Source organism: Phoca vitulina, unplaced genomic scaffold, assembly GCF_004348235.1.
Source record: "Phoca vitulina isolate PV1807 unplaced genomic scaffold, GSC_HSeal_1.0 scaffold7, whole genome shotgun sequence".
Classification (NCBI taxonomy): Eukaryota; Metazoa; Chordata; class Mammalia; order Carnivora; family Phocidae; genus Phoca; species Phoca vitulina.
In genome coordinates this window covers 24,194,961-24,212,225 of record NW_022589710.1, presented here as the reverse complement: position 1 = coordinate 24,212,225, position 17,265 = coordinate 24,194,961, and the positions used below count along the sequence as shown (strand labels likewise).

Below are 17,265 nucleotides of genomic sequence, written 5' to 3'. Positions count from 1 at the left end.
TCTTCCTAAAATTTATCCAGGTTGCTTCTTACTGCTATAGTTCATTCTTTTTCATAGCTATATCATATTATAAGAATAAACTTACCAAAATTTATTTATTTATTTACTAGTTAGTGGCCATTTGGACTGTTTCCAGTGTGGGGCTATTATCAGTAACAGTACCATGAACATTTTCTACATATATCCTAGTGCACAAATTTCTCTAAGTTATTTTCCTAGAAGTAGAGTTACTAGATAATAGGATATGGATATCTTCAGCTTTACTAGATAATGCCAGATTGTTTTCCCAAATAATTGTACCAGTTTATACTCCCACCAGAAATGTATGAGTTCTAGTTATTTTACATTCTTACCAGTACTTGATATTGTCAGTTCTTTTCATTTTCCAATCTTGTGGTTTTAGTTTATAAACCCCTGATTTCTGGGGCACCTGGGTGGCTCAGTAGGTTAAGCGTCTGCCTTCGGCTCAGGTCATGATCCCAGGGTTCTGGGATCGGGCCCCATATTGGGCTCCCTGCTCAGCGGGGAGCCTGCATCTCCCTCTACTGTTCCCCCTCATTGTGCTTGCTTGCTCTCTCTCTCTGTGTCAAATAAATAAATAAAATCTTTAAAAAACAAAAACCCTGATTTCTAATGAGTTTGAACCTCTTTCTAAATGTTTATTCGCTCCTGGGGTGCCTGGGTGGCTCAGTCATTAAGTGTCTGCCTTCGGCTCAGGTCATGATTGCAGGGTCCTGGGATCAAGCCCTGCATCAGGCTCCCTGCACAGCCAGGAGCCTGCTTCTCCCTCTCCCACTCCCCCTGCTTGTGTTCCCTCTCTCACTCTCTCTCTCTGTCAAATAAATAAAGTCTTTTAAAAAAGTAAAAATAAATGTTTATTGGTTCTTTGTATTTCTTCTTATAAAAATTTTTTGTCTTTTTAATTGTTGAGTTTTTCTTATGACTCTCTCTGAGTTATCTTACACTCTGGATTTTAATCCTTTGTCAGTTATGTGTGTTGTAAATGTCTCTTCTCAGATTGAAGCTTCTCTTTTCACCTTTTTTTCTGTCTTTTATGGACAAAAGTTCTTAATGTAGTCAAACATATCTATTTTGTCTTGTTATTTGTGCTGTTTGGTGTCTTATTTAACCGATCTTTCTCTATTATCTTAATGTTTTGTCTTTCACTTTCAGTCCTTAATCCAGCTGGAAATAAGTTTGGAGTATGGAGTGAGGCTGGAGTCTAATTTCATGTTTTGTTCCACATGGCTAGGCAGTTGCTTCCATACATTTATTGAAAGTTTGATAGGAATTGCACTGGTTCTATAAATTGCATTGGTTCAGTTGGTAGAGAACTGACAGTTTTACAGTGAGTCTTCCAAACCATGAACAGGTATAGCTCTCCCTTTATTTATTCATTTAATAAAGTTTAATGGTTTTCTTGATGATGATCTCGTAACATCTTTTGTTAGATTTATATTAGAATATTTTTTTAAGATCTTATTTTCTTTATTGATGATACCTAGAAATGCAGTTCATCTTTGCCTACTGGTTTTATATCCAGCAACATTGCTAAATTCTCTCATTAACACTCCGTATTGTAGATTTATTGTTTTTTTCCACAGACAGTTATATCCTCTGTGAATACTGATAATTTTTCTTTGATTTTATTTTTCTTGTTCATGCTAGTTAGGACTTCTGTAGAGTACTGAATAAAAGTTAGGATGTAATCACCTTTGCTTTTTCCTTAAAGGAAATATATTGGACAGTTTTCCATCAAGTTCAACGTGTGCTGTGGATATGTGTGTGTGTGTGTGTATATACTTAACCAGGTTAAAAATAAAGTAATTAATTTATAACAAAAGATGTAATAATGAAATATGAAAGAAATGATTCTGCTTATTTGGTTTACTAAATTTTTGTTCAATTTTTCTCTCCCTCCCACAGCCTTCTCCTCCTTACCAAAACCTTACTCTTAGCCTCAAAAGACCTTTCAGTGGAAAAATATTCGAATGCTTTAGGATTATATTTCTCTCTTGTAGCTATAATTTGAAACTCTGGCTAATCAGAATTTAATAAGATCCTGAGGAAGAATTTTTTATTGCTTAATCCTCTAATTTATATTAGAAAAAAACTAAGTTTTTAAGTTTTATATTTATAGATAAATCATTTCAGGCAAGTACAGAAAGGGATAGTACTCATCTTTAATTTAAAAAACTATTTTTCAAATATTTGCAAAATTTTATAAAATTCCAAGCCCTGTGTTCATAAGATATGATTGAATTGTAAAAAGACAAGTTATACTCAATTTATATATTTTAAAGGCGTTGCAGGAAAGAAAAAGGAGAATTTTGGATGAAGCTGTGGAATTAAGTCAAGATCACTTTAAAAAATACCTAGTAAAACTTAAGTCAATCAATCCACCTTGTGTGCCTTTTTTTGGTAAGTTACTGAATATAGATTTATATTTATATTTTGAGGTAGTTGTAGCCAAAAGAGACCAGCCTTTAAAGGCAGGTTGTCCTGATTTTTATATCTGAGCATATCTACTTTTATTAGCTGTTTATATTGATAAATAAAACTTTAAAGTCTCTGTTTCCTTATCTTTAAAATAGAGGTTATAATTATCTCATAGAGTTGTTGTAAGGAGCTCTGTGGGGTCTTTCTATAAGAGTACTAAAACCATTCATGATGGCTCCACCCTCGGGATTTAAGCACCTCCCAAGGGTCCCATCTAATACTATCACATCGGGCATTAGGATTTCAACATAGGAATTTTGAACATTCAATTATGCATGCCTGTGTACACACACACACACACACACACACACACACCCCACTGGTTGTGTTAACCAAAAATGTTTCCAGACAATCCCAGATATTCCCTAAGGAACAAAATTGCCCCCAGTTGAGAGCCACTGATTTAAATGAATCCATAATTACATATGAAAAAGGAGCTAAAAACTTTCTTACTGTCCCAGAGTGAGGAATAATTCTTTTTCTATCTAAATTATGGGCTTTGGGAAAACAGAATTTATAAATTTATAGTCTCATCACCAGAATTGGCTTAAAATTAATTTATTGATCGTTATTTAAGATCATTGGCATAAATATTTATAATCAAATATTAAAATGGTTAGAACAGATTTAACACTTACAACTTAGACTTTATGAATGAATCCTCCCTTTTATTTTAGGCTGTTAGTCTAAGGAATAAATTAATTAAGCCTTTCCTAAACCCTAATTTTCTTTTTATTTTAAATTCTTTAAATGTTAAAAAAAATTCCTAATGTAAAATTAATTAATAAGCCTATCAGAGACTTACCAACATTTTAGGGGTAGAATTGCTGGATTATAGGATATCTTTCAACTTCACTAGATCAGTTGTTTTTTTTTTTTTTTTCAAATGATTGATTAAGTAACAGATTTTATAACTTTTCTTCAAATACTCTTTTTTACTAGGAATATATTTAACAAATATTCTGAAAACTGAAGAAGGGAATAATGATTTTTTAAAAAAGAAAGGGAAAGATTTAATCAATTTCAGTAAGAGGAGGAAAGTAGCTGAAATTACGGGAGAAATTCAACAGTATCAGAATCAACCTTACTGTTTACGGATAGAACCAGAAATGAGGGTAAATATTTTCTTTGCTTATCTTTAAAAGAGAACATGTTAAATCCTCTGCAGTCTGTAAGAAATACCATAACCGCACATTATGCTACTTACTTTACTATAAAAATAATATAGTTAATAATTAATCATTAGATAGAAGTGGTAAATATTAGATATTCTGTGCTAACAGTCTGTAGTTATGAATATGACTAGGTCCTGGGGTACCTGGCTGGCTCAGTCGGGAGAGCATATGACTCTTGTTCTCAGGGTTGTAAGCTTGAGCCCCATGTTGGGTGTAGAGATTACTTAAAAATAAAATCTTAAAAAAATACATATTATTACGTACTTTTTTCTTGAGAGTATTGCTTCTTTGTACAACTGGTTCAAGTAATGCTTTCAAAAAATGAATGACAAAATGGAATGAAACTCTCTGATGTCCATGTAGTAAAAAGAAAATCCACTACTAGTACTGTCATTGGTTTTTAGCCATTTTAGATATTTTACATGTGCCAATGTAACATTAAGTACTTAATTTCTTCATAAGAACACTGGGTTTAAATAGGGGAAGAGGTTGGTTTTATATGTGTGTGTGTATATATATATATATATATATATATATATATATGCTTAGCAAAAAATCATTTTTTTAACATTCTATCAGTTGATATTTTATTTTGAGCAATAGTTTATAACATTGATTCTGTGATACTGTAAAATGTGAGATACCTTCTAAATTATAGTAAATGATGATACTGTGTTTATGTTAAATGAATTTTATTATGTTATACTTATTTGAAATTCAGAACATATAGTAGCTATCAGAATAAGTTCCCTGTCACATTAAAAATTGTGCTCAACTTTCAGGCTTAGTGTGCAGGTCAGGCATATTAAGTGAAAATGGCCACCATGACTCCCACCTCCTAAATTGTAAGATGGTAGCTATTCTTTGTTCCCAGCTCAAAACAAAATACCCTAAAGCCCTAAGAAAGAATGACCTAAACTACACCATTACGAAAATGTAGACAGCTCTAAAGAAAATGGTGACAAGCTGCTAGTGGTCCCATATTTCATTTCTCTTCCCTCATCATGGGGCCAGCCCTCTGTGATATTGAACTTCATAGGTCTAAAGAAATACACTCTTGAAGCTCAGATTAAAGTTTATAATATATTTTCCCAAGAAATCATGTTAAATTATAGTTGGGTATATTTGAAATAGTACTTTTAACATTCATATCTCAGTGACTTCTAATAGGTTTTTGTGATCTATTCTAGACCTTCTACCATCATTTAAAGCATTAAATGATGCTTTATGGGGGTGTGAGGGCATTCACTTTCAAGCCATAGTTAACCAAGTTAATAAATATTAAAAAATAGCGCAAAGGATGAGAAAATCAAGAATACTGCTATTATAACTTTACAGAAGTCTTTAAATTACTGTTGGTTCATATGATTTAATTTGGCTGACCTGAGTATAAGAACAATCTGTTTCAATATTGTTAAAGGAGTAATACAATTTTCTTGACATTGGCAGAATGCCTGAAAAGTGGGGAGAATTTTGTATCAGGAATTTTGAAGCTCATTTTGCCTACTGTTAAAGCGAAAACCCAGTACTTATTTTTATATATGCTTCTTAAACCACTTCAAAATTAAATAAAGTTAAATCCAATAATTTGCTTCCAAGGAATTTTTCTGAGGAAATAATCATAAATGTACAGAAAAATTTATGCATAGGGAGTTAATAATAATTATTCTTATTGTAATACAAAGAATTAGAAAGCACTGCTGTGGAAAACTGCCAGTGTAGAGATCGGTGAAATGAATTCTGGAACATCCATATGATTAAAGACTGTAGAGCTAAAGTTTGTACTTATAAAATAAGTAAACCACATAGAAAAATACTGAGTTATAAATTAAAAAAAGGTTAAAAATAACATATGGTCCCAATTTTACAAAATAAAAAAAACCCCCAAAATGAAGATACATATATATGCATATATTCATTCACACAGTAAAAACATTGGAACAATATTCTAAGAGTAAAATGTTAACAGATCTCTGGTTGGTGAGATTACTGTTTATATTTGTTTTTACCCTTTGCTAAATCATCTAAATTTTCTATCTAAAAACTTAAATATAAGCTTAGAAAATTTTTTTTCCATAAAGACAGAAAGGTTATTTTACTAGAGGTTAGCACAGATAAGTTTATAATTGTTCTTGAAATTACTTTTGAATAGAACTTAATCCATCTTATCTCTGGTTTTTTTCTGATTATCAAAAGTGTCATTGTGGGATACCTGGCTGGTTCAGTTGATGGAGCATGTGACTCTCGATCTCGGGGTTGTAAGTTCAAGCCCCACATTGGGTGTAGAGATTACTTAAAAATAAAATCTTTAAAAAAAAAGTCTCACTGTGAATTATAACTGTAATTCTGTCCTAAACACTTTTGATAGCTTACTGGTGATAATCATCTTGTTATAATGAGTAGGAAAAATGTTAACTGAGGGATACTGAGCCATTAAGATGGTAATAAATGAAAATCTGTCCATCTTCTTAATAGATAATGAAGACTAGAATATACAACTCCTGTAGAAATTGTACAACTTTATTTGAAAGTAGAGAGATTAGAATCAGCAATTCTTGTGAACTCTCAGACATTATGATCCCTTAAGTTATTGATAATTTTTTTTTTGTTTTTAACTGCTGAAATACATGTTCCAATAAGATCTAAAACATGTACTTATGGAGATTTGTCTAATTCCAGAGGTTCTTTGAAAACCTTAACCCCATGGGAAGTGCTTCTGAAAAGGAGTTTACAGATTATTTGTTCAACAAGTCACTAGAAATTGAACCCCGAAACTGCAAACAGCCACCTCGATTTGTAAGTTCATTACAATTTAGGAAAAATTGTTTTTTAAAACAATATTATCTTCGGTGTTTAGTAACATATTACCATTAAAATTCTAATTTATTTGAATAGCTATTTTTCAGTCCTTTGTTTTGCAGTACTATTCTATTTCTAAAGTGATACATACTATGGGAGGCAATGTTATTATTAGCCTTTTGATAAAATCTGGTTTATCCTTTATCTTTGTAGGACTTCTTTATCTGTCAGCTTTTAAGCCTTCCTAGTATAAGGGGGAAAGTTGTGAGAAAGTGAGAGCTGTAAATGACCAGAAAATGAAAAGACCAGGAAAAAGGAATGAGCAGGTGTATCATGGTTCTTCTGGCCTGACCATGACTCCTGTCATTAGAGCACCATAGTCCATGGTCGCCACTGGAATGAACTTCACGCTAAAATTTGCTGCTGCAGTTCTGAGTTATTCTTGGGTTTGCAGTGGCAACAGAAGTAGGGGAAGACCAATTCTAAGTGGTTGAACAGAAAGCAAGACGTGGGAGGAATTAAAAACACTTACAACACATCTACTTTGGGGAGTCTGGGTGGCTCAGTCATTAAGCGTCTACCTTCGGCTCAGGTCATGATTCCAGAGTCCTGGGATCGAGCCCCGCATCGGGCTCCCTGCACAGCCAGGAGCCTGCTTCTCCCTCTCCCACTCCCCCTACTTGTGTTCCCTCTCTAGCTGTCTCTCTCTCTGTGTCAAATAAATAAAATCTTAAAAAAAAAAAAAAACCTACTTTGAGCCAAGCAGCAAGATGTTATCTCATCTCCACAACAATTATATGATACAGATCTTACTCTCATTTTACAAGCAAAAACTGAGGCCCAAAGTTGTTAAATAACTCTTCTAAGGCTGCAAAGCTAGATATCAGCACACTGGAGAGATTTTACCTCAAGTTATCTGAATCTGAGTTCCATGCTTTTTCATTAGGTTACCACTGTGAGAGTTTAAAAGGGGGTGTGGAGGTGGAGGGTGGGAGAACAATAGCAGTTTTCTCCAAAAATTTGAAAGTACCATTGTGGAGGTTGGTCATTTACTGTTAGGAAGAAAAAAAAAAAGGTCTTTTGTTTTTCTTGATGCACCTAACATATGTTGTATATATTATGTCCACAGTAAATACATGTAAAATTGATACCAATGATTTGAAGAAGTTTAGGTTCAAGTGTTTGGAGAGGAACAAGTTTTCACACAGATTTTCAAGAATTTTATTTCTGCAGTATGAAAAGAAGTTTACTTGTATTCAAGTCCATCTTAAAACTAAGCCAATCAAATCCCAAAGTGTTCTACTAGAATGTTACAGGCTGTTTGCAGATTGGGATTTTATTGTACTCTCTTAACTATATGCTAAGAATTAATAGGTAGCATTAAGCGATAAAAATAAAGTCCATGCAAATTAGTAATGGTAGTTATGTTTGCTTTTCCTAGCCTAGGAAATCAACTTTCTCTTTAAAATCTCCTGGAATACGGCCTAATACAGGCCGACATGGCTCTACCTCAGGCACCTTACGAGGTCATCCAACGCCATTAGAAAGAGAACCATGTAAAATGAGCTTTAGTCGGATTGCTGAAACTGATCTTGAATCAACTGTGTCAGCACCAACCTCTCCAAATACACCATCTACTCCACCAGTATCTGCTTCTTCAGACCTTAGTGTGTTTTTAGATGTGGATCTCAACAGTTCCTGTGGTATGTATTTGATGTAAACCATTTAGTAAAAAAGGAATCTGATGTTTCAGATAATTCTTCTCATTTTAATTAGGGAACTATATTAGTGTGGAAAGTGGCATTTAAATGTGAAAATAATGATTAACACAAGGGACTGAAGTATCATTTATGCATTGTTTGTGCATCTTATTTTCTAACTTATTCAGTAAACGAAGATTTATTTAGTACCTTTTGGGCCTCATACTACTGCTCTTAAGGGAGCAACAGAGAGTAAGACAACAAGCAGGTAAGTTTTGTGAAGGAGATTTAAAAAGTGACTGTGATAGAGAGGGAACTAAGAAAGGAATGACATTCCAGCTACAAAGCTAACTTTCCGGTTCATTTCTTTTAAAACTAACATGTCACTAGAGAACGATAAAATTCTGTACTCTCTGTGTTACTACATTTGTTACTTTATGCAAAAATATTTTTAAAATAAAACCATGCATACTACCTTTCTTTTCAAATTAATTTTTCTCATTCCAATAGGCAGCAATAGCATCTTTGCTCCAGTGCTCTTGCCACACTCAAGTAAGTAAGAATTTGAGTTGATTAATGATAATGAAATTAATCAAGTTGATTAAATTTGTATATGAGAGGTGCCTGGGTGGCTCAGTCATTAAGTGTCTGCCTTGGGCTCAGGTCATGATCCCAGGGTCCTGGGATTGAGCCACTCATCAGGCTCCCTGCTCAGCAGGAGGCCTGCTTCTCCCTCTCCCACTCCCCCTGCTTGTGTTCCCTCTCTTGCTATGTCTCTATCTGTCAAATAAATAAAATCTTTAAAAAAAAAAATTTGTATATGAGTATTTGGGTTTTAGCAACATTAAAAAATTTTTTAAAAATGGAATTCTTATAAATAAATTTAGTTATTTGCTTACAACTGGGTACTATTTAAACTTTACTATAGTTTTCATCATTTTACAACTTATCTGTGGTCTAGGGGCTGTGTGACCTTGAACAAATTACTTAGCATCTCCAACCCTGTTAAGGATCAAATGAGATAACGATGTAGAGCACCAAGCATATTGGTTGGCACAGAATGAACAGTGATTTCATATCAGTTGCCTCTCCTCTTTCCCATCCCAACTCATTTTCCTATGTGGATTATATATTTAAATGTTTATCAGGTTTCCAGACTAGCCCTTGATCACTTGTTTCTTCACTTGATCTTATTTAGTTAAGGCAGTTATTTTAGTAAAACACTATTCTGCCATTCTCAGTTATTTCATAATGTAAATGCTGTCACCGTTCTTTCTACAGTCATTTGTTTAAAACAACCCAGGGGTGCCTGGCTCAGTCTGTTAAGCGTCTGCCTTCTGCTCGGGTCATGATCTCAGGGTCCAGGGATCAAGCCCCGTGTGTGGGGCTCCCTGCTCAGCGGGGAGTCTGCTTCTCTCTCTGCCTTTCCCCCCCAACCCCCCAGCTTGTGCTCTCTCTTGCTCTCTCTCTCTCTCTCAAATAATTAAATAAAATCTTTAAAAAACAACAACCACCACCACCACCCAAAAAGGTACAGAGTAGCTTCAGGAATAATTCCCCCAATCTGGAGGACTTCTGCTTCTATGATATTAAAATGTATATAATTTAGGTAGTAGCAAGAGAGTTCCTGTCTAATGAGAAAAGTAAGGTTAGTCTTTTAAATGTTTGTAATTCTATATTTTAATATTTAATTTTTATCAAAGTGATATATGCATACAGTTTAAAAGGCTAATAGTGCTAAACACTGAAAATGAAATTGATAGCAGTTCCCTACCCAATGTCTCCCCATGTCTTTTCTTGTTCTCCAGTGACACTTTCACATTTTTAAATGGTGTTTTCATATTTTTCTCTTTTGAATCATTAGTTTTAGACACTGATTTCCTATTACAGTAGATGAGAATTTTGCCCTTTATTCTAATATACTTGTCACATTTTGGGAAAATATTATTCACTATTAGGTCAAGTAGTGTATACTGTGATTATGTTTCCTCTGTTTCATGAAGTTAATGATAAACTCATTAATGCTTAGGTGTTTTTGTTTGTTGGTTGGTTTTTCAAACATCTGTTGCTCACACCCTTTCTTAGCGCAGTTTTCCATAAGGTCAGACCACTAAGGACAGTTGTCAGGATTTTCGTTTTGCTGTTTAACTTGGAAACTTCCTTCCTGGTGCCCTTTTGTTCTGCTCCAGTTTGGACTGGTTGCTCTCTTGGCCTCTCACCTAGCTGTCATCCTAGAAATTCCTTCACCTCTCTCCTGTGTTGGATCCTTGTTTTTTTGGACTCCTTGTCTTCTTTCTTGATATGCTCCCTTATTTTGGTAGAGGCACATCCTCTAGTAGCTACCTGAGAAAGGATAAAAAGATAAAAAGTTTTTAAGTTTTTGTATTTCTGAAAATGTATTTAATATATTTAATTGTTAATAGTTTGTCTGGGTATAGAATTATAAATCCTTTTCACCAAGAATTTTGAAGGTATTTTCCTATAGTCTTCTTGCTTTCAAACTTGCTGTTTAGAAGTCCAGTGTCATTCACTCATAAATTGTTCATGCATAGTTTTTAAACATCTGATATGTGCAGGCACAATTCTAGGTGCAAGAGATGTAGCACTGAACAAAATAGAAATCTGTCAATGACCCTCTAGTTTCAATCCTTTTTTTAAAACTTGCTGTAGCAAAGGGACCCAAAAATACAGAACCTTAAATGAAATAGAACTCTATTTCTCAAAATAGCCAGAGCAAGTAGAAACCTCTGTTCCACAAGCTAGAAGGGCAATTCAGGAATCTCAAAATGGGGCTTCCATCTCTTGAGTTTTGAGCAACTCCAGTTGTTACCATTTTCCAGCCAGCAGGAAGGTGAAGGTCAGTAGGTTTTGTTAGAAAAACATGATCTGCAGGGCGCCTGGGTGGCTCAGTTGGTTGGGTGCTGCCTTCGACTCAGGTCATGATCTCAGGGCCCTGGGATCGAGCCCCAAGTCGGGCTCCCTGCTCAGAGGGGGAGTCTGCTTCTCCCTCTCTCTCTCTGACCCTCCCCCTGCTCGTGCTCTCTTTCTCTCTCTTTTTCTCTCAAATAAATTAAAATCTTTTTAAAAAAGAAAAGCAAAACATGATCTGGGAGTTGCTCGCATTACTCCTGCTCTCATTCCATTGGTCAAAACTTAGCTACAAGGGGGGCTGAGAAATCTTGTCTGTAGTTAGGCAGCCTTTTGTCTTGCTAAAATACATGGGATCCTATTACTTAAAGGAAGAAAAAGAAAGGTACACTGGGGGACAGTTAGACGTCTCTGCCACAGTATATTCAAGAAAGTTTTAGAATCTTCTCTATTCCTGATGATCTATACATTCACAATGATCTGCTTTAATATGAGTCATTTTTTCCTTTCATTTTGCTATCTACTTATTAAGCCCTTTAAATTTAGAGATTCATGTCTTTGATTTCTTGAAAATGTTCCTCATATGGTTTTGTTAATAATTTCCTCCCAATCATGTTCTCTGACTTGCTTGAGTTCCTTTTCTATATCGTATATCCTAGATTGAGCCTCCAGTTTTCTTGTCTTTTATCTCTTATTGTCCATCGCTTTGTTTTCTTGTTTTCTGCAAGATTTCACTTCATCTTCCAACTCTTTTTTTTAATCTATCATGATTTTGAATTCCCAAAAAATTCTTTCTAGTTTCCTCTGTTCATGCCAATTTTATGTCATCCTATTATTCTGGTTTCATGGATTCACTGTCTTATCTCCCATAGGATATTATAGTGATTATAGTGTTTTTGAAAAAAAAAAAAATTGTTTCTGGTTTTATTTCCTTTCTGAGTTGCATCTGTTAGTTTAGTCTGTTGTCTTTCATTTTGGAGTCTTTCCGTCTTTCCTTTCTTGTCTGGTCTCCTTAGCTTTCCATATTTTAGAGTGAGGCAGTATAAACTGATGGGAAATTCTGTATCCACGGGCAGAGCTCGTTGACGTGTAGGTTTCACTCTAGAGTAATAGAGTGATGAGAAGTTTTTTTATTTAGGAAATCCCCAAACATCAGAATCTATGAGGCCTCCTTTCTAGGACTGTTTAATTTTTCCAAAGAAAGATCTTTGAATATTCTGCCTAGGTGGTCTGAACATTTAGTATGAAAATCTGTGTTTTCAGCACGGTCTGCTGGCTCTAGTCTGATGTTTAGATTCACCAGAAAATAAAACCCCCAGTCTCCCACAGAGTTTTAATTCCTCCTTATTTAGATTTAATCAGGTCTTCTGTTTTTCATGCCCATGTCTTTCATTATACCAAGTGCCTTTAACTCCTGATCCCTCCTTTCATTCTGTGGGGGCACATTAAGTGCTGTTTGTCAGTATCATTAACTGTAGACATTTGGGTTTCATCTTCTCCATTTGTCTCTTCATATACATTGTAGTCCACCTTCATGTATTGAAACTTCAGGGTTCAGATGTTTCCCGGCTTCACTGAAGTTTGTTTCTTACTTTCCTTGTTCTGGGTGATGTTTTTACTATGTATATTAGTTTCTTCTAGTGCTGCTCCAACAAAGTACCACAGACTAAGTGGCTTAGAAGAGCACATTGTGGAGGCTCTAAGTCCCCAAGTCAAGGGGTTGGCAGGGCCTTGCTCCTTCTGAAACATGGAAGAGAGAATCTTTCTTTGCCTCTTCTAGCTTCTGGCCTTTGCTGACAATCTTTGGCCTCCTTTGATTTATGGGTGCATCATCTCAGTCTCTACCTCTGTTGTCAGATGGTCATCTTCTCCCTGCATGTTTCTTTGTCCCTTCTCCTCTCCTTCTAAAGACCTCAGTCATACTGGATTAGAGCCCACTGTCGTCCTAACTTGATTACATATCTGTAAAGACCCTATTTCTAAATAAGGTCGTGTTGACAGGTACTGGGGGTTAACACTTCAGCATATCTCTTGGGGGGACACAATTCAACCCATAACACCAAGTGATTTTAGAATCAGGAGTTCTAGACATTATTTTGGATGGCAGTAAAATACATTTTCCATATGATAAGGAAAATTTCATTTTGAAATTTAATGGAAAATGTTGAGAATAACTGCATAAAATTCTGACTCTCCTAAAACAAATCCTGAAAGAAAGAACATAGTATGTATGAAAAGTGCTCACATACAATGGGAAAAAACAGCAAGACTTCATTAACAATGGACATGAATAGACTGTTCACATCAAAGTCTGAGCAAGCCTGTGTTAAAAGTTACTCTCATACATTACTTATCCCTTGTAAATTGGTATATTAGTATGACCCTTTTGGAAAGAAATCTATAAACAACATGTCAAACCATAAAAATATTCACACCCTTTGGTCTTAATTCAATAGGAAATTGAATACTTACTTTGTACCAGTTACCCTGCTAGGTACTGTAGATTCAGTGGCAAACAAAAAAGACCAAGTTTCTGTCTTCATTTATACAAAATACCATTTTTGGGAAGAAGTCACATATGTGAAGATCACATTGTTCATTCCACTCTCTTGGTTTCTCTAACTATACTTCAGCTCCCTAGTCTCTCTTGCTTGTTTCTCTTCATATCCCCAACCTGTAAAGTTTGGAAGGCCACAAGATTCAGTCCCTGGACCTCTTCTCACTCACTTGGTTGGCCCATTCAGTCTTATATCATCTGTATAATGATAATTCCCCAATTTTTTTCTCTACCTAGAACCTCTCTCTTGACCTTTTGACCCATATACTCAGTAACCTATTCGACATCTCCATTTACATACTTAATAGGAATCTCAAACTTCTCCAAAACTGAGCTTGTTTTCAACCCCTCCAAAGATGTTCTTCCCACTGCCTCCTTATCCCAGTTCTAAACTGCATCTAATTGCTTGGGCTAAAAATATTAGAGTTATCTTTTACTTCTCTCTTTTTCTCATACCCCAAATGTGATTCATCAACAAATCTTGTTTACCCTCAGAATATATCCAGAATCTATTTCTCACCATCTCTTCTGCTATCACCTTGATCCAAGCCACCATAATCTCTTACCTGGTTTATTATAGTGGCATCCTAACTTCCCGTCTTCCCCATAGTCTGTTTTCAATATAGCAGCCAGGTTCTTTTAGAATGTAGGTCAGACCAAAAAAAAGAATGTGGGTTAGACTTGTCTCACCTGTGCTTGAAGCCCTCCAGTGCCTATCTCAAAGTGAAAGCCAAAGTTCTTTTAAAGGGCCCAGAAGGTTCTATGCATTTTAGCCTCTTTTGATATGTCAGACTTCATCACCTAGTATTCGCCCCCATCACTCACTCTACTCCAGCTACTCTGCCTCCTGTACACAATAGACACATTCCCACATCAAGACTTCTGCTTTTGCCATTCCCTCTGCTTAGAATGCTCTTCACCTATTTGGCCACTTTGCAGACTCTCATGCCTCCTTCAGGTTTTTGCCCATTATTACCTGAGTGAGGTCTTCCCTAGTCACCCCATTTAAAATTGCTCCCCTCCTATCTCTTCCTATCCACCTTCCCTACCTAATATTTCTTCTTCTAATTTATAGCCATAATACTTTTACTTAATTACCAAATCTGTTCTCTCTCCCCAACCTAGAATATAAGCTCCATAAGGACATGAATTTTTGCCCGTTGTTGTTCACTACTCTAGCTATAGTGCCTAGAACAGCCCCTGACACTGTAGCAGTTATGCAGTAAGTATTTGTTGAAAAAATGGATGGATGGATGTCAAAAAATTGGAAGTGACTTACCTATCTAACTAACATTACAGAAATCACTTAGTAATTTATTCTACATTCATTAGTTTGGAACACTGAAACTATTAAAAATGCTTACAAAAACTGATCATATAGGGAAGTGCTCTTGATAGAAAATAAAACTGTGTTCACAGTTCATCAAGGGTTATTGAGTGCCCACTATGAAGAAGTATAACATAGTGGTTAAGTGGTCTCCTGTAGAGTCAGACCCGTATTCAAAAACTCTCACAGCTTTTCCACCATCATTCAGATATTTTCTGCTTCCATGAGTGTGTATTTCTGTAAGGAAGAGAAGATTCACCTAAGTCTGACTTAAACAATAAAAAAGCATTCTGACTCACATAATTGGAAGTCTAGAGGAAGGCTGCTTTAAGACTTGTTGAATCAGTGGCTCAGTGATGTTATCAAAGACCAGGTTTCTTTTGCCTCTTCAATGTTTTGTCCAAATTATCAGTTTTACCTAAGGCTGTTTTCCCTCAAGGTCATAAGAGTGGTGGCAGGAACAATAATGGTTGTGTGCTTTTTTGTTCTGTCAGGTAAGAAGGAAAGAGAGGTACAGAGACAGACTGGCAGAGTGCTTTTCCAGAAGGGCAAGGAACTTTCTTTTCGGTAACCGCTAGCAGATCTTTCACATTTCACTGGTCTGAACTAGGTCACATGCCTACAGCTACATCAGTCACTCTGGATGAAGGAATGGATTACACTGATTGACTTGGTCTAATCAGGCCCCATCTTTGGAGCTATGGGATAAGGTCAGCTTTCCCCGGAGCAAAACACAGGGCTGCATGCATGAAGGGGAATAGATAAAAATCTGATCATGTTAAGAAGGTGAGAAGTGGGGCGCCTGGGTGGCTCAGATGGTTAAGCGTCTGCCTTCGGCTCAGGTCATGATCTCAGGGTCCTGGGATCGAGTCCCACATCGGGCTCCCTGCTCCTTGGGAGCCTCCTTCTCCCTCTGCCTCTCTCTCTCTGTCTCTAATGAATAAATAAATAAAATCTTAAAAAAAAAAAAAAGTGAGAAGTGAGTCCCATGCCCACCTCTTTTTTTTCTTTTTTACTTTTTAAAATATTTATTACTGGGGTGCCTGGCTGGCTCGGTGAGTAGAGCATGCGACTCTTGATCTTTTAGGGTCATGAGTTCAAACCCCGTGTTGGGCATAGAGCTTACTTTTTAAAAAATAAAGTTTTTTTTTTAAGTATTTATTATTGAAGTATAGTTGACATACAATGTTATATTAGTTTTAGATGTACAACATAGTGATTTGACAATTCTCTCCATTACTCAGTGTTCACCACAAGTGTAGTCACTCTGTGTCACCATATAGTATTACAATATTATTGACTATATTCCCTATGCTGTACTTTTTATTTCTCTGACTTATTTTATAACTAGAAGTTTGTGCCTCTTAATCCCCTTCACCTATTTCGCCCATCCCCTTATCCTCCTCCGCTCTGGCAGCCACCAGTTTGTTGTCTGTATTTATGAGTCTTTCTTTTTGTTTTGTTTTGTTCTTCAGAATTCACATATAAGTGAAATCATATGGTATTTGTCTTTCTTTGTCTGACTTATACCACTTAGCCTAATACCCTCTAGGTCCATCCATATTGTTGCAAATGACAAGATCGCATTCTTTTTTGTGGCTGAGCAGTATTCCTGTGTGTGTGTGTGCGCGCTCACGTGCAAGCGCCCTGTTATCTTCTTTATCCATTCATCTGTTGGTGAATACTTGGGTTGCTTCCATCTCTCGACTATTGTAAATAATGCTCCAGTGAACATAGGGGTGCATATATCTTTTTGAACTAGTGTTTTAGTTTTCTTTGGGTAAATAGTGGAATTACAAGATCATATGGTATTTCTATTTTTTTCTTTTTTGAGGAGCCTTCATATTGTTTTCTACAGTGGGTGTACCAGTTTACATTCCCACCAATAGTGCATGAGGGTTCCCTTCTCTCCACATCCTCACCAACACTTGTTATTTCTCTGATTGGAGTTGGGGTGCACTGGGCCAAACTGGCCAACTAAACCACATGGGATAGATTCACTATCACCAAGAGTAGTTTGCTCCCAAAGACAGGGCATAAGATGCTGGTCAGGCAAAAGGAATATATCTACAGCAGATAGTGCTCTGCCTGACCTCCCACACCATCCGCCAACACCCCATAGGCATACTTTTTCTACTTTTGACACCCTGAGCCAACAGGACCCATGAAGTGACTGCAGAGTCACAAGATCAGGACAGCAGTTTTTTACATGGAGTAATGAGATTGACATCTTTACTTGGATATCACATAAGGAGTTCACACTCAGTGTGTTTAAAATTAAACTCATCAACTTTCCCAACTAGTTCCTGTGAGCCCAATCTTAATATAATATATATAATA

The 17,265-nt window shown here is 35.9% G+C and overlaps 1 protein-coding gene across 1 annotated transcript in view; it reads left to right on the top strand.

The window, feature by feature from the left end:
- Positions 1–17,265, top strand: part of SOS2 (SOS Ras/Rho guanine nucleotide exchange factor 2) — an 83,268-nt gene that overhangs the window by 62,618 nt on the left and 3,385 nt on the right. The window contains exons 17-21 of the mRNA XM_032405041.1: positions 2,304–2,421; positions 3,442–3,614; positions 6,354–6,470; positions 7,915–8,176; positions 8,684–8,725. Coding sequence (XP_032260932.1) covers positions 2,304–2,421; positions 3,442–3,614; positions 6,354–6,470; positions 7,915–8,176; positions 8,684–8,725 — 712 coding nt within the window. The remainder of the gene's footprint in view (positions 1–2,303; positions 2,422–3,441; positions 3,615–6,353; positions 6,471–7,914; positions 8,177–8,683; positions 8,726–17,265) is intronic.